Source organism: Podarcis bocagei (genome assembly GCF_964188305.1).
Source record: "Podarcis bocagei genome assembly, chromosome: 2".
In the NCBI taxonomy this organism is placed as follows: Eukaryota; Metazoa; Chordata; class Lepidosauria; order Squamata; family Lacertidae; genus Podarcis; species Podarcis bocagei.
In genome coordinates, this window is record NC_138126.1 from 114,304,164 (window position 1) to 114,322,590 (window position 18,427).

General features: G+C 42.8%; 1 protein-coding gene across 1 annotated transcript; it reads right to left on the reverse strand.

Annotated features, from left to right (window-relative positions):
• Positions 1-519: 519 nt before the first annotated feature.
• On the reverse strand, positions 520-17,941 carry PCTP (phosphatidylcholine transfer protein). Its single transcript, XM_081181600.1, has 6 exons — positions 17,561-17,941; positions 10,864-10,981; positions 5,179-5,258; positions 4,694-4,865; positions 1,855-1,922; positions 520-756 (listed from the first exon to the last, which is right to left on the reverse strand). Exons 1-6 carry the CDS (start codon positions 17,918-17,920, stop codon positions 694-696), a joined length of 861 nt encoding a protein of 286 aa, XP_081037726.1. The 5' UTR covers positions 17,921-17,941; the 3' UTR covers positions 520-693.
• Between the last annotated feature and the right edge of the window lie 486 nt (positions 17,942-18,427).

Genomic DNA, 18,427 nt, shown 5'->3' on the forward strand with positions numbered 1-18,427 from the left:
AGCAGCTATCCTATCTTTAAAAGACATCTGAAGGCAGCCCTGTTCAGGGAAGTTTTTAATATTTAATGATGTACTGTTTTTAACACTTGATTGGGAGCTGCCCAGAGTGGCTGGGGAAACTCGGCCAGATGGGCAGGGTATAAATATTATTATTATTATTATTATTATTATTATTATTATTATATAAGAAGAGATCAACTAAAAGGCATCCAACGGTTCTATTTAGCGCTGTCGACCAAAGTACAGCTAGTGTACTTTGTATCTTGAGCATCTTGATGCAGAGCTCAGAGTGCACAGCAGTATGGGTTTCTCTACTAGTTTCAGTGAAGGGAGAAATTCTGCATGCACAGCACTCTTTGGACATAGTGCTGTTCCCTCTACTGAAGTGATGCATCAGAGCTCCTGTGTTCAAAGGTGATCATTACACGAGGGTGAGGGAACCACAAACAGCATGGCTCAAATGTCGAAATGATAGGTGAAAGCCCTCAAAAAATTAAATGGCAGTGCATCAAACAGATGGAAAATGAAAAACGAAAAGTTTTAATATGTTTCATTGTCACATGCCTGGGAACTTACATGGCTCATGATTACTATCCCAAAAGGCAGATGTTATTCAGTGATGTGTCCATGGCTCATTATCCATGCAAAATATACCTTTAAGCTATCAATCTGGATCACATTCATGGAGCAGTTTTATCTTTTGCGGTAACTGTGGCAAGCTTTCTCCATATCAATCAAGAAGTTAGGCACTCCAGTCTGTAAAGAAAGGGATCACAAAATATTTATGTGTCTACACTTTATGGCCTAGTAGGCATCTACTGAAGTTCAACTGTTTGTTACACCTATGCCACTTCAAACACAAAAGTAATTGTGCTCTGTGGCTTAAAGAAGCATTATAAATCAGGTTAGAGGGGGATTCATAACTGGTTTTTAAAATTCGTTAATCCTGGTGACCCTCCTACACAGTAGCAACATGCCGCCACCATTTGGAGCTTTCAAAATATACAGATTTATAGGATCCAAACAATATCCCATGCTGCTAGCAGCACATAAACCAAAGGTTTAGAAGAAAGTGTTTTTGTTTGATATTATCAGTGAGAGTTGGAGGCTCTGAACAAGTTACCTAACTGGGCAGGGAAAGGATAGAAATGAAAAGATTAAAAGGGAAAGAAATGCACAAGCAAATCCTAAATGTGTATCATTCCCTGAGGGATTTCTGCAGTAAAAAAGTTTTGTAAGTATTGGCCTCTTTAAGGCAGTATACTTGGTGCTGTGGGAGGAGCCCAGAGCACAGCCCTTCTCCCCTGCACTAGCAGGATGCCACCTTCAGGTGAGTACTGCATGAACAGAGCTATTGTCTCAGACTAGCAACTGACAATAGGGAATGGACACAAACACGTCTGAATTGTTGCTCTGGGCTCTATTCTGAGACTGAGAGAAGATATGATAGCCATCTTCAAATATCTCAAGGGCTGTCACATGGAAGAGGGAACGAGCTTGCTTTCTCCTGCTCCGGAGGGTAAGACTTCAACCAGTGGTTCAAAGTTACAAGAACGGAGATTCCCACTAAACACCAGGAAAAAACTTCTGACAGTAAGAGCTGTGGAGGTTGTGGACTCTTCTCCTTTGGAGGTTTTAAAACGGAAGTTGGCTGGCCATCTATCATGGGTGCTTTAGCTGAGAGTCCTGCTTTGCGGGGGGTTGGACTAGATGACCCTTAGGGTCCCTTCCAATTCTATGACTCTTCCCCTTTCAGTACCTGTAGTTCTGCCTACAGTGCTGGCAACAGAGAATCAGGCCAGAAAAGCCATGGGCATAACCCACTGGGTTGGTTCCCTACAAATTCCTGCTTACCTTAGTTCCCCAGTTGACAAGCCATGAAGGAACCTTACCACCAGGGTCATCAAAGTATGACATGAAAACTTCAAAGCGGAAGTAAGAAAAGAGGGAGTCAGAAATCTTATTTAAGCAACAGCAGCTATTCATTTATATATCGATTTTGTGGTCACCTGACTAGCAGCTATCTAAGCTGCTTTTAGTGTTGTTATTTAGAACCATAAATGTGCAGAATTTATTCCCTTATTTCTCTGGAGTTTTCCACTCTTCCATCCCATGATATCAGATATATTTGCTGAAACCCCTCAACGGTTTCTGAACAACGTCTGCATGACTGCAAGAGGTTTTTTTTTCTTTCCCCAAAAAGCTCTTCTCCTCCACCCTCTTCAATTGTGCAGTGTTTTGTACACCCAACTGCTGTCCCTGTAAGTTCAGAATTAATTGTACATTGTCTGGTCCCAGCGCAATAGCTGCAAAAAGCAGCAGTGAAAGCAAAACACTTTATTCCCATTCAGCTCTGCAATAAATTCAAAGGTCTTTCTTCACTGTAGAGGCTAAACTGACAGAGGCTTCGAAAATCCTTCACAGTTTCATCTCTGGAGTTATGGAGGCCTGTTGCAGAGTTGGAAGGAAAGTTTCCCAGTTTCAGCAAGCTCTGCCAATTTTGCGCATATCCAACCACATCTAATTTTTCTCTCTCTGATCACCAAGAAGGGATTGTGCATACAACAACAAATGATTCCCTCTGCCAACCCCAACCCTGCAAAAAATTCTATTAGAAAGAATTACGAATAGTTAGGGCCTAGGATACGTGAACCCATTAGCAGAACTGCAATATCTGCATCAGAAATCCACTTCCGAGCTGGAGAGGAGGTGGGGTTGCGGGCTTCACGCCCCTCCCCACGCACGCGGGGCTGGCTCACAGCCCCCGTGATACGGGGGGAATCCTCGGACACGTCATCTCCCAGACCAGCCAATTGGCTGGTCCGGGAGGCATGGCCCGCCCTACTTAGGGCCGGCGTGGTTGAGGATCTCCTCTTCCTGCGCTCCAGCTGATCAGGTTTTCCCACCCCTCCCACCCGTTAGGTTAGGCTCTCTGACATTGCTATGGACTTTGGTTGGTCACTGTCAAGGGGCCTGGTAGGAATTTTTTCCACTTGGCAAATTGGCACCAGCCATTTGGTTTTTCGCCTACCTCGTAGCAACTGTCACAACTTCCTTGGCATTGGCGGTTAGGCATTGGTAGGGGTATTGTTATGCAGATGAAAGGGGGGGAAGGAAGCGCCATCACCTTCCCCCCAAATCGAAGGGTAGTCCGGTAAAGGATTCCGAGAGGGCGTCGCCTTGTCCTAAGCCTAAGGAGGTGTGGGCCTACGGCACACCCCCAAGCGTGCATCAGCAGGACTCCCCCTACTGGTGGTTAACCCTTGCCGGTCTTCAAGTAAACAGGCTGAAGCCGGATAGTTGATAGGACCAATGCCTAAGCCAATACCGCTCAATTCCTGTAATCAATAAAGTTGTGGCCTAATTTAACCATTAACCTTAAATTCTGGTGTCTCGTGTCTTTATTTCCAAGGGGGGAGGTGGGAACTCGCCACCCAAGTCCAACCTGGCACATTATTGAGGCATCCACAAGTTTTCCTAGTCTTAGAAACGAGGTACGACAATAATCACAAAGCTAAAAGCGATATGATTGGGCTGGGGAGGTGGTAAAGAGGGAATTTAACTTGTTGTCTCCACTTCAGTCCAATCAGGATCACACACCACATGCCCCTAGTGGCTGCTATGTTCCTTGGGACAAAAACTTCCACTGGTGCCAATGGCAGCTTTCTTCTTTATGCAAATAGCAGCAACAGTGGAGGAGATTCAAAACAGTGCTGTGGGGTTTAATAAAGGGTTAATCATTAATTTTTCTATAACCGCCACAGTCCTGAAACAAATTATTCTCCCCACAGGTATTTACTTCTACAGAATAAAGAATGATCATGCCATCACTAATTTTGCCCCTGAAGAATTTATACAAATCTGGTCTGATCACATTGTGGTTAAGCAACTCCTGTTACCAGATTACACAAATTAGTTGGCTGGGATGAGCAAACATGTGTGCATAAGAATTAACCACCCAAAATATTGGATGCAAGCCTCTAGTGTTATTTTGTACACACCTGTTCAACTATCTTGCTTTCAATCTTAGCAAAATTTGTTAGTGTTAAAAAAGCAAGTGAATATGTTTTTCACAATCCTAACTTGTAAATTTAACATTTCTGCTCTAAAAAGGGATAGGCGTATCTGCCATTTGCAGTTGACAATTTTCTGTTTGTCCCAATCATTTTGCACACTTCTGCAGCAATTTGTAAATTGGTTTTCTAAAATAATCAGCAAAATTTGCCAACATTGTAGTGCAAAGCTCTCAAAGTAAGCACATTGTTGCATGTCGTTTTGACAAATATACACTTTTAATCAATAATTCTTAATGTTTTTATACTGTTGTAAACTGCTTAGAGGTTGTTGTGTTTACAGACAAGCAGAGTAAAAAAAAGTTAAATAAATATCAATAAGATTTACAAGCAACTTCCCCTAAGATAATACATTTCTGTATACTGTTTTCTTTAATATGTGCATTTATATGCACACTGTACCCTGAAAAATGCATTTGTGTACATGTTACTTGGCTGGGAAACTATTGCAAAATTCAGAGTAATGCAAATTTCAAAGGATAGCTCCGCTTTGGGTTTGTGCCTTGTTTTGAAAAGTGTGTATTAGGTACGTTCACCTTCAAATGCGAATTGAATTGAACTTTTTCCTCATGCCTAGCTCTAAGCAGGTATTTCTATAAAGTTATTTACTGATTTCTTACCTTTGGAGCCTTTCTTGCCATCGCTTTCAAAGGCCACACATTGTTTATAATTCTTTACTCTAACAATCCCAGTCTTCTCTGGGAATTTAGAGGTATTCACGCTTTTAGCCAATATAACATATATCTTCTTCCCTTCAAGTTCCATATCTTTACGCTCACGAACGAAAACATACTATGCTGAAGTTTAAGAAATAATCAGGATGTGCCTGTATACATAATATACATATATCATCGAGACAGAAGGTATACTGGTCCAAATACAAAAAGCAATCCTGTTTCAAGAAGCCTGCATTTATTTTTGTTTTGCTCCTCAAAGGGGATGACAGAATATGGTTCACAAGAATGCGCATCAAAGTCTTAACTTTTTCTTTTCCCTTAAGAGTCAATTTTTTTTTACCTCATTTAAACTTGCAGAACTGTGCTGTGAGGAGTTTGCAGCCTCAACTATTAAGAGCAAAACTGCAACCCAAGACTTGAAAGGATACATCTCTATTTGCCATGGGGAAAGGGAACTTCACTTCCCAGTGGATTACTGTTCTGCCCTCAAAAGGTTTCTCACTTATATCTAAAAATCGGAGGGGAAATGCGTTAAGAGGCAGACAATGTTTTATTCAGCTGGACTTACATAAGGTTTTCAATGCATTTGGTGAATTGAAAATGTGAAAGGAGTCAGAAACGAATCATAACTGTGTATGTGTCAGACCTCAACAAGACATAATTGGTTCTTTTTTAAAGAATTTGACCCAAAAGCTCACCTAATCAAGCATCCTGTTTGGCCATCCAAATGTGCATGGGGATCTCACAAGCAGAACTCTCCCAACTTGTGCTCCCCCAGTAACTAATGTTCAGAGGTACACAGATACAATATCACGGCCAGCAGCCATTCATAAAGTTATCCCCCACTATTTGTCTAAAAAAAACCCTTTAAAACCATCCAAGTCAGTGGATAGTGTTATATCTTGCGGTAGCAAATGCCCATCTAACAGTGGGTTGTGTGAAGATTTCCTTTTGTCTCCCCTAAATCTTCCAACATTAAATTTCATTAGATTATTGTTTTAATATGATTATTTATTGAGTTTATATACCGCCCTACACCCAGAGGTCTCAGGGCGGTTCACAGAAAAGATCAATATATGTAATAAAATAAAAACAACAACCCAATAACACCCCCCCCCAAAAAAAGAGTCACTTTTTAAAAGGGGATAGGACGTCAATCCGATCAACCAAAGGCCTGGTTAAAAAGAAAAGTTTTTGCCTGGTGCCTAAAGGTGTACAATTAAGACACCAGATGAACTTCCCTGGGGAAAGCATTCCGCAGACGGGGAGCCACTGCAGAGAAGACCCCGTTCTCGTGTTGCTACCCTCCGGACCTCTCGAGGAGGAGGCACACGAAGAAGGGCCTCAGAAGATGATCTTAGGTGACTCCATGTTCTAGTATTATGATGGGGGGGGCAAATTTCTTCACATTAAGCAAAATCTCATTCACCTCTATTATGTCCCTCCTTACTGATCAGGCCTGTCACCACCTGTTCAGACCCTGCAAGTGTATTTGTTAAACTAGGATTTTCCTCTCCCGTGTGCATCATTTGATACCTGCTAACACAGAACTGCTTTTACCATATTAGTGCTCTTTCACCCAGTTTGGAGAAATCAGGCCTACAACAGCCCGATTACTTGAGAGGACATTTGTTACCAAGGACTATAGAAAAAAAAGTTGATGCCAGGCCTAATCAAGGAGAGAATTCTAAAACTGCAGTGCCATGACTGAAAAGGCCCTAAATCAGTAATTCCCAAAGGCCCAGCCCCCCACCCCATGGATCACTGATGAAGATTGTGGCAGACCACTTTTTTTTCTCTCTGCCTGTTGTACAGTTTGTAATGCACCGTGCTAGACGCTATACAGTTTTTAATTGCATTTTACAGCTTCTTTTATTTGTCATATATTGCATTTTACTGTATTCCATAGAATTCCAATCATGACACAATAGATTACAATAAAAGAAGCAATTCAAATGCAATTTTAAAAAACCAACATGAATATTTAATGCAGTGGGAGTGTCGTCGCCAATATTTAACCAGACACCGACATGCCAGAGACCACCTGAATTATTCTTGCAATCCACTGATAGTTCACAGACCATGGTTTGGGAAGCCCTGCCCTAACTTAAGCCTTCTTCTCAAGTAGGTAGGCTTCATGGACAGATCTCAAAAGTTGGGGAAGTTCCAATGGGGCAGAGAAAGGTATTCTCTAAAGTTCCTTATCTTCCCAAGTATCTATGGCAGGCAGACCACTTCAGATGCTGTGTTTTCTCCAATGAATGTGGGAATAGCTGCATGAGGGACTATTTTGCTGCAGACACATATGCTGAGATGCCAGTATTCCTCACAAATATATGAAGGGGCCTAACAACAAGTTATTGTCTTGGAAGACATTATTTCCGTGTGATGCAATATGTAATACCAGCTGTTTGATGGATAGTGCTGTTCCCACTATAAGACACCAAATAATATCACATTTTCCACCAGAGGTCACTGGAGTATTAACTTGGTGCCATTTGACAACCTATTCCGTTTCCTACGTCTTAAGCAGCAAGCAAACTCAAAATTGAAGGTTTGAGGAAAAGAGTAATATTTGACATGTTCAATTTAATGGGCAATACAGGGAGTTCCACTATAAATGGATATTTTCTCTCACATACCAGAAGGACAAACTGAACCCTATTATTTGAGAAGACATGCTATTATTGTATCCTAGGTCATCCTATCACTTGCAGAGTCTAGCTTCTTTCAGTATTCCCCGAAGAGTGAGATAGCCTAGATTAAGGACAGTGAGGATGGCTTGCTGGTTAATATGTCTCTGGTATCTGTAAATCTGTTCATATTTTTACCTTTGTTCACTTTTTATTGCCTTTCCAAAACAACCTTTCCAAGCTCACTATCAAAGCATGGGCTGCCAAAATGTCCATGGGTTCAAAATCTGGGGAAATATGGTGAGATAAGCTACAGTGGCCTACTGAGATGATGGGTTCTCAGATCACATGTTTGCTTGTTTTTCCAAATCCCCTCACTGCCCCATAAAGCCCTCCCACACTGGGGGTCCTTGGAGAACAGCACCAAAAAGCCGTGAGAAGTTGCTACTGAAAGGACATTTTGTTTCTTCCCCTGCTAATCTAAGTGGCCCAATTGGTAGGCTTCCAGCATAGACACTAAGGTGAATCCTGCCCATAGATATTAAAATCTCATTATTCATTACGAAAGTTGCTAGAATAATCTGCCCCTTCATTTTAGTACACTGGAGATTATTGAAATGTTTCTTCTTGTGAATGTAGAGTCCCGTCGGGGAAAAGGTAGGGTATAAAATTAATAACAATAACAATAGTAATGCATACTTTTGTTCCTTAAAATTGATTGATCAAAGTATGCAATATTTTCTATACACACACACACACACACACACACACACAAAATCGGAACTTTGTGGAAGTTCCACAGTCTTAAGTTAAGAAACGCACCAGAAATATATTAGTATTCACCTTTTGAAAACATCTTGTCTTTATGACAATGGACATCTAATATGATATATATATATATATATATATATATATAGATAGATAGATAGATAGATAGATATATTGATATATTGATATATTGATATATTGATATATTGATATATTGATATATTGATATATTGATATATTGATATATTAGATAACATAGATGTGAGCATGGCATCACACAAGGGATAACGGAAGGTATTTGAAACATTCCCTGCATACCGTAGGCCAAAATATGTGAAGCTCTGCAAATCAGACATTGTGAGTCATTTGCAGATGGGGAGATTCATATCCTATTGCCCCTGTCGTGTTGAAGTCATGGGTTTCCTTCCCCACCCTTTGTGTCTGTGGCATGCAGCAAGAGAGTGTCATCCCAATGGAAGATAGTGTATCTGCTCTTATTAATCTCACAATAGCTAAAAGTTAGCCAAAATTACCAAGCCCTCCCCGTGTATCTCAAGGGACACTCAAGTTAACTTCAACATATAATCAATACATGTGAACATAATGGGAAAATCTACATTACATGATAGGGAAGGGCAGTTGATGCAACTTGGAAGTGCTCTGTCAGTAGCGTGAACCAAGGAAAACTCAATATATAATTAGAACAAACCTATTATAATTGAATGTATGGAGAGACAGTGCAGTGCAGGCAGTGTCCTAAATCACTTGAGCAAAAGAGGTGGGTGAGGGCGGTGGCTGGAAAGCAGTTTCCACCAACTCAAGAAAAGCAGAGCACCATTTCTTTGGAAGGATACATCTTAAAATGCTTTTCCATGGGTGCTACTTAGAATAAATGGCTTTCCAACATCAATTGATGTCACCAAATTCAGTGTGATGTCTTGAGAAATGCTCTCTTCTTCTGGGACCAAAAAGTCATTGCCATCTTCTAAAAGGTCTTAGCAGAAACATGTCATCAGGACTAGCTGTGAATGAAGGAACTCCAAGAGTACAGTGGTATCTCTAGATGCGAATGGGATCCATTCCGGAGCCCCGTTCACATCTAGAAGCAAACGTAACCCGTGTCCGCGCGTGTCACATTTCGGCGCTTCTGCGCATGCGCGTGACGTCATTTTGAGCGTCTGCGCATGCACAAGTGGCAAAACCCAAAAGTAACGCACTCCATTACTTCTGGGTTGCTGCGGAGCGCAACTCAAATGCGCTCATCCTGAAGCACATTCAACCCGAGGTATGACTGCAGTGGTTTCAGCAGGAAGTAATCTTAGGTACAGTGGTACCATAGTTTGCAACCATTTTGGATTACAATCACGTCAAACCCTGAAGTGCGTATCCCTTTTTTATTATTATTACAACCCTTTCTTCTTCTTTTTTTATTACAACCATTTTTTATTTTTTATTTTGAGGCCCCAATGGCGAAAGTGCACCTTGGGTTTCAACCTGTTTTGGTTTACAACCGGACCTCCGGAATGGATTATGGTTGTAAACCAAGGTATCACTGTACTGCTACAGCTGGATCACCATATGATATGTTGCACAACTAGATAAGGATCTCATGTGTAGTTTATATGGAAAGACAAATAGTCACTTGTTTAAACTAAACATGGAGAAGAGAACCGGAACTTTGAAGTTTAGGATAGGGATGGAAATGCACAAATGTCATTCCATTAAATAAAGATGTACACAACAGTATGACATGACACCACCTCTGACAAATTTCACCTAAGGCAAATTTTGAGGCAAAAGTGGAAGTCCTTGCACAGGCGAAACTGCATCGGAATTAATGTTGAGGTAAAACAATAACTTCCAAGAGGACTCATGCTATTTCACAGTTTCACACACCCCTAAGTTGCCACCAAATTCACCTTTAGTGATATTAAGAGGCAAACGTGGAGGCTCCTGCCCATGCAAAACATATGAGGAACTCTGAGGGAAACCTGAAGAATTTCAATAACACTAGTTAAATTTCATAGGGGCATCCCTGATTTGGAGGAATGGAAATCCATGTAATGAAAATTATTATAATTGTTTTAGGCAACCAACTGGACAAAAATAAGGGGAAATTCTCTCTAGAATCAAAGAGATCAAAGCTAAAGAAGGTCTTATAGTAGCCAATTGCAAAAGAGGATAGGCTTCTTCATCTTTTCATCGATATTCAGGAGAGGGAATTTCAGCAGATGTGGCTTGCATAACACATGTGATTCCCTTTGCCTCCAAAACTATTAAAGTTTCTGCTTTTGCATCTGACCGCTCTAACAATCTAATAAAAACTGGTGATTAAGGGGGTATCAAACACTAGGCCTCAGATTCCCCAGATGTCATATAATGATCAAGAGACAAGTCCATTTACCCATAAACCAACACGAGAACAGTGTTGATGGATCTAAGAAAGTTGGTTTTAACACAAAAAGTGGCTAGTAAGAAAAACATTGCTTCTTATTTGTTTTTCAGGGCATCACAAGTGGATGACTATATTAGCATTAATGCTTTGGTAATGGAAATCTACTTCATGCATTTTTCATACTGAAAAACTGTACAGAGCACTTTAAAGAGCAAAGTAAAAGAATCTTCAAAACGACGGTGGTCAAGGAGCAGAGGAAAGGAACCTATCACAGCGACCAAAGAAAATGACATTTTGGTCTTGAATAATTTACTGACCTCTAAGATACCGGTCCCATTGGGTTCTGTAGGTTAAATCCATGTACACTTCTGCACATACATCTGGGGAACAATCACCAAGAGTGGCATAGACTTTATACTCGTACAGTCCAGATTTCTGAAAAAGCAAGAGAAATAGGAGGGAGCAGGTAGGGGAGAATCAAGAATCCTGTATTTCAGGACTTTGCTTGGTTGCACTAACAATGTCCAAAAATACTCTTTTATACCACTGTGCTTGCACAATGAATACATTTACAACATACAAATATACTCTGTGATGTTTGCTTTAAAACAGAGGCGAGTTGGTCCATTTGCCTAAAGAACTGGACTACCCTATGACAGACGTATCTTAAAATATATACCAATCTCTCTGCTAGGCTGGAGATATCTTTTTTTCTGTATAACCCTAAACATATTACTCCAAAGCAATAATGCTTTCTCATATTTACACACTAGGTGCCATAGAAATCATCCTATATAAATGTGGGTGTTGTAAGTATAACTCAGTTGTTTATTTTAAATATCAGAGACTACTGTATAGTCAAATGAAAGTCTTATCAGCATCTAATCCCCCTTTATCCTTTGAAACATAAACTGCAGCAGGAGTCATACTTCTGTTACGATAGTCAAGTGAAACAGTAAATATATATTTCAGCACTCTGACTGTATTCTACTTTTGTTAGACTCCCCCGCCCCCACCCTGACCAGTCCAGAAAAAATCATGTTATTTATTTTGTTTTATCTGACTTAGTGGAGCTCTCTGCACAAATCAAATAACCCTTACACTAAGAGTTGGATAACCCTTTGTTCAGAGAGTTGAATTATTTGCTAGCAATACCAATTGCAGAAACAGAAGGTTTTCGGGTCTAATTCATCAAGGAGATGCAAAAATGTCAAAGCACAGTACAAGTGAATGGAATTTAAACTACTTTTTACCCTTTTCAGTCTTGTATTCTGTAAAATATTTTTTAACAGAGCTCTGTTATCATGAACTTTCTCATTCAATAAACATCACTTCATCCTTCAGCACTGTCAGCTAGACCCTTTATGAACCCAACATTTAAAGAAAGGAAATATTTAAAATAAAGATACGGCATGACTCACACAGCATTTTGTAATAAGGCATTACAACACTGCTTCACAAACAAATTCTGGCAATGTGAAGTAGACCTCCACCCAAGCCTACGCCCTCCGGAGTTCTATTTTCCAAAGATACATCAAGCCTGCAATTATTTAAGAGTGATTCCTGAAATTTTACACTCTGTAAAATCACTCTACCTCCATTTATTTAAAGGACTACCCTTTACTGCAGAACATTACAAGAAGAGTCTAGACCACCATCTCCCACAACAGATGGTTTTAGTTGTGGTTTTAGTTCACAAGCCTTGCAATATCTCAGATAATCTGAGCTTTCAAAGGTTACCAAACCTATTTTCCTGTACGAAAGGAATGTGAATATCAACTGAAAGTGAGATTATGACGTGGCTGCAGATTACAGGAGATGTTTGTTTAGAAGGCTGGAAAACATACAGTACCATGAAGTGTTCTCAGACTGGGACGTCGCAGTAACAAAACAAAACAAAATTGTTAAACATTAGTCTGCATTTTGAAAACAATAAATTCCAAAGACAAACCACCGCCTATAGCTAGTCTAGATTTTAGTATGATCCCACCGCTCTGGCAGTGTTAGTTGCTTTCCACCACGAAGAGACTTTCCTGGATTTAGAGATTTCTACCAAAGTTGCTACAGTGGCACAGATTTCTTTAAAAGCAAAAAGAGAGGCGTGGGTTACAAAATATTTTGGACACTTTGAGAGCTTTTTCTTTCTGGTTTATTTTATAGATTTGTTTATTCGTAGTCTGCGATAAAGCTGGCTTTAGTCAGCAAGCAAAGCCTCTCTTTTTTTCTTTTTTAAAGCAACTCTGGGACACTTGCTAGAACCCTCAATGTTCCAGGTTTCATTTCCAAATCTCTGTTCCTTAGGCATGTTTGCAAACTGCTAAATTATTATTACTATAATTTTATTACCCAACCTTCACCCTACGGTCCCAGGGCAGGTTACAACAATTTATAATACAACATTAAACGTTTTTAAAACTTATAATTACGCCCCTCACAAAAAAACACAAAAAATAGGGTGGGTCCTAAAATTGTACATCTCAGGTGTCAAAGGCCAGAGCAAAGCATGCTACCATGGGTTACCACAGTATGATACTACCACAATAGTTAAAAAAGCTGTCCATCAGAGAATTAACAAGCCAACCCTAATTAAAAAGAAGTGCAAATATGTGAAGAAAAGCTATGTGATCCCAACATCCATACACCTACTTATTTTGCATGCCTCTAATTAAGAACAACTTAGTTTATGAACAACTTGGATTAAGAATGCTGCAAACCCGGAAGTAGGTGTTTCGGTTTGTGAACTTTGCCTTGGAAGTAGAACATGTTGAGTGTGTTCCATTTGTAAATTGAGTCCCCCGCTGCTATGGGAAAGCACGTCTTGGTTTAAGAACACTTTGGTTGAAGAACGGACTTCCGGAACTGATTAAGTTTGTAAACCAAGGTACCACTGTACCAGATGGATTCCACCACTTATGCTACCTGCCAACCAGTTTTAACTTTCGCTGCTGGCATATGTCTACAAAGTGCAGTGTTTCTTTTGATAAAACAAATACAACAAATTGCTTCCTTTAAAACCGAGCCAAGTATGACATCTGCCTACTTTCTTCTTGAGGGATGATACTGCATTTCAGTCTCCAAACAATCACCATGTAAACTTAGAATGACCTCCCAGGCAGGGCTTAAATGGCCTTTGAGTCTCACTGGGATGACAGTGTGATTGTTCCTATAGTAGAAGAGAAATCAGAAGAGAGGCATTTCTCATTTCAGTCATCAGTCTGACCAATGCAGATCTTGTATTCCCATTAAAAAAACAAATTAAACCTACAAGCCACGTGTGAAATTGTTCTTGATCTGTGTCAGCGTTTGCTGACTGGACAGAATTATCACACCAACAAAACAACCTAGCATTTAAAATACATTACAGTGGTACCTCGGGTTACATATGCTTCAGGTTACAGACTCTGCTAACTCAGAAATAGTACCTCGGGTTAAGAACTTTGCTTCAGGATGAGAACAGAAATCGTGCTCCAGCGGCATGGCGGCAGCAGGAGGCCCCATTAGCTACAGCGGTGCTTCAGGTTAAGAACAGTTTCAGGTTAAGAACGGACCTCCAGAACGAATTAAGTACTTAAACCGAGGTACCTCTGTACTTCCAAGCCCCCAATTATCCAAATTCCTGTCGTATCTAATACAGCAGGGCCATGCAACACACACCAAAATAGCAGAGGCTTCAAGCATTCCACCAACGCACGTCCCAATTTTGATAGAACTTCGGTTGGTAGAGAATTGGGCTTCCTGCCTGCGCTAGACTCCACTTCCAGGCATTTCTGCCAGCTGCTTGAATCACGCTGTCTCTGACCACAGGCAGCCCACCAAGTTTTCCTCTTGGCCAATAAACCAGCAGGGCTTCAGTATTTCAAGGCAGAATGCCCTGCTGAGTTGGCCAGCTGTTTATCCTGAAGCGGAAGCAGTCTGAAATCTGTGCTGAGGAGGCTGGGATTTGTCCTCAAACGTATACAAGAGTGAAATCAATTTAAAACAGACAGATCTGGGCCAGACAGATCTAGGAATATGATGGCAAGGACTGGCATACAGGCGTCAGCAATGAATTAAGAGTGGCGTGGTTGCTGCCATCTAGGGCTGGGTGATACCTGGTTTTCAACATAGCGATATATTATGATGTCTGAAATAAGGATGGAGCTAAGTAGAGGCCCACACTGGCCCACGGCCAAGATAGGAGCATGGTACTTTTCTACCTGAGTAAATAAGCTCATGACAAGAAATTAAATGGAGTAAATTTGAACACACAAGTGCAGCAAGCAGAACTCTTCCAGAAAACAAGCTACTTGGAAGTAGGTTGCAGCGTTTAGAAAATAAATATTGTTTGTCTTCTAACTCTCAAGCACACTCCAGCTTCCCATACTCTTTCAGTAAGGTACAAAAAAGGAGAAGAGTTTGTAGATTTTTTAAAAAATGCAGTTTTTCCAAGGACACAAACTGCTTTGGAAGGGAGGGAAAGAATAAACTCTGCCTGTGTCTGTACTCCTGGCATCCTGCCCACCTCCCTGACCCATTCAAGGATGCTGTAAAAAGAAAAATCTAATCCTTGAACCAAGGATTAGATCAGCACAGGTTCTCAAACATTGTCCTACAAAACTTCCTGTGAAAGGGAGCAAGGGAAAAGAAAAACAGACAACTGTGGTGCACCCCCATGGTTAAACAAGACAAAGTCCAGCTGTTAGTACTCAAGTCTCAGCTCCTCTCAGGTCTGGGAAGCAGAAGACTAAAAGAAAATAGAAGCCTCAGGATCATGAAAGGTCATGAAGGACGGGATGACACAGAAGCAGAACACCCATGAAAAATGGAGCTAACCCCACTATGGTTACAGCAAAATTCTTGTCGATCTAAATCCTGAAGCACCCTTGAGGTGCGGGTCTCCACCGTTCCATTTCAAATGGAATTATATAGCAATTTAATCCTTAATCTGTCTGGACCGTAAGTAGTTTTACAGGAGGATCACTTTGAGGAGGGGGTAAAGGTAAAGGTAAAGGGAACCCTTGGTCCAGTCATGACCGACTCTGGAGTAACGGCGCTCATCTTGCTTTACTGGCCAGCATAACTAAGCCACTTCTGGTGAACACAGAAACGCTGTTTACCTTCCCGCCGGAGCGGTACCTATTTATCTACTTGCACTTTGACATGCTTTCGAACTGCTAGGTTGGCAGGAGCAGGGACCAAGCAACGGGAGCTCACCCCGTCACGGGGATTCAAACCGCCGACCTTCTGATCAGCAAGTCCTAGGCTCTGTGGTTTAACCCACAGCGCCACCCGTGTCCCTAGAGAACAATTAGCCAATCTCATTTCCTAAATCAAGTTCTATAGTCATAGTAAGTGCTGCACATCCCTTCTGCTTGAAGTCTGGCAAGGTGGAGGGAGCAGAGGACACTCCACACCCAGCCAGGTTTGACCCACAGGCTGTCAGTTGCTGATCAGTACTCTACAGAAAGCTGTCAGTCCCTATTTTATGCTTCCTATCTGGAATACCCAAATACTGCTACTACATCTCAAGGGAGGACCCTGTCTATTTCATGGTCACATAATGCACACTTCCCTGCCCCTCTGCTCCCCTTGGTTGATTCTGTCCATTTGTTAACTCCCACACCAGGGCATGAACTAGTTGTTTTTTTTTTCCTTCCTGGCAGTGCTATTATGTCCCTAACATCGGCATGACAGGTAGAAACACAACAGGTAAGCTGTTCCCTATCACTGCATCTTTGATTTCTGCTTTTCCTGTACACAGGAACAATGCAATGGCCAGGGGCTGCCTTCTGGCATACGTTTTGCAATACTACACGCGTATCCTTTAAAAGTTCACTCACAAAAAATATAATACTGAAAAGAGGTGGAAGTAGATCTTAATTTTTCAAATGAGGTTCAGGCCTCTGAGCAAGTCTTGTAATCTGTCCTGGAAGGAAAAGCCCTGCTCCTACATGGGTGTCAGTAAACAAAGAAGGACTATATAATGGAGGGCAGGATTTTTGTGTGGCAGCCCTAGGAACAATAAAGATCTCCATTGGGATCTGCTGCCCCTGTGGATCCTGCTCCAAGAGGCAATCACCTTACCTTGCCAGCCCTGTTTTGTTTGATACAGCGGGGCTTCTCCTTAAATAATGAGAGGCCCAGCGGAAAGGCAAAGCATTTTGTACATGTTCAGGAACTTTGTAATCTGTTTCTTTGAAGAAGAGACATGGCCCAAAAACGAGAGCAGGCTGTAGTAGAGAATAGGAGTTGGCAAACCTGATGCATTCCCCACACCTCCAAAGGCTGGAAGCGGTTTGTGAAGTGCAACGGAGGCCTCAGGTTAAAAACCCCCTCAGGAACAAAGGATGGCCTGGGGCCAGTCAGCTTTCTCTCGGCCTTGCCTACCTTGCAGGTCTGTTGTGAGGGCCATGGGGCACGAGAGGTGGGGAGCCCCACTGGCCACCGTGGAGGAAAGACCAGGTGGAAGTTTGGCCAGGGGGCTCTGACGAATGAAAAGAGCTGCTGTCCCACACAATGTTTCTCAACCTTGGGTCCCCAGCTGTTTTTGGACTACAATTCCCATCATCCCCAGCTAGCAGGATCAATGGATGGGAATTGCTGCGAAAACAGCTGGAGACCCAAGTATGGGCAACCCGGGCCTAGTGTTTCTCAACCTTGGGCCCTCAGCTGTTGTTGGACTACAACTCCCATCATCCCTAGCTAGCAGGACCAGTGGCCAGGGATGGCGGGAACTGCCACAAAACAGCTGGAGACCCAAAAGTATGGGCATCCCTAGTGTTTCTCAACCTTTGGCCCCCAGCTGTTGTTGGACTACAACTCCCATCATCCCTAGCTAACAGAATCAGTGGCCGTGGATGGCGGGAACTGTAGTCCCCAAACAGCTTGGAGGCCTCCTCTTTCCCTGGCGTTTCCACGGCAACGCGGCGCCGGTCCTCAGGCTCCCTTGCTCCGCCTAGGCCTCGGCGGCCCTTTCCCCCCCCCCCTTCCCTTCTGGTCCGGCCGCAGCGCCGTCGCCCCTGGCCGGCCTCGCACCTCGTCGAAGAGCCGGAAGATGCAGAAGCTGGCGGTCTCGGCCATGAGCTCCCAGGCGGCCCTGGCCGCTTCCCGGGGCTTGGTCGACTCCCGGCAAACGGCCAGGAACTGCTCTTCGCCGAAGGGGCCGCGGGCTTGCTCCGCCTTGCGCGAGGAGCAGCACGTGGAGGACGAGGACGAAGACGAGGACGACGACGACGAGGGGCCGGCGCTGGCGCCGCGGGACATCCCCGACCACACGGGCAAGCAGCGCGCCGGCCACCACCGCCACCTCCGACGCCCGCCCTTCGCCTCCTTCGCCGGCGGCAGAACCTTCGGGCGCCTCTGCAGCAGGGCGCGGAGGGCCTCCGGGGGGCACATGGCTCGCGGCGGGGGCGGCGGGGGGCCTCGACGGCGCTGGAGGCCGAGCTGCTCGCGACGACTTTCTGCCGTCGAACGGGGCGCGGGCGGGGGCGGTGCCGCGGTAAGAGTGCCGGGGTAGGGACGCCGAGGAAGACCTGGGTTCAAATCCCTCCCTCACACCCTCGAGGGGGTCTCTAAAGCTCGCTTGTCGTGCCTCCCAAGCGGGGTCGTTGTTGGGGGGGTGCTTTGTTATAGGCCGCCCTCCAGGATTTAATTTTTGGGGGGTTATTGGGGGGAGGGGAGGAACCGAGTTATCTACAACTCAGTTGGCCAGTTAAGTATTTTTTATTTATTTACTTATTTTATTTTAGTTATGTTTTTATTTATTGACTTGATTTACAGGGGCTGATTTACATTTAATGAGGGGAAATACAAAAACGAGAGAGAAGGTAAAAAAAAAGTGGTTATAGAAATGCTAAGAATAAGGTAATTATGTATGGAAGTCAGAAAGAGGGGCAGGGGAGG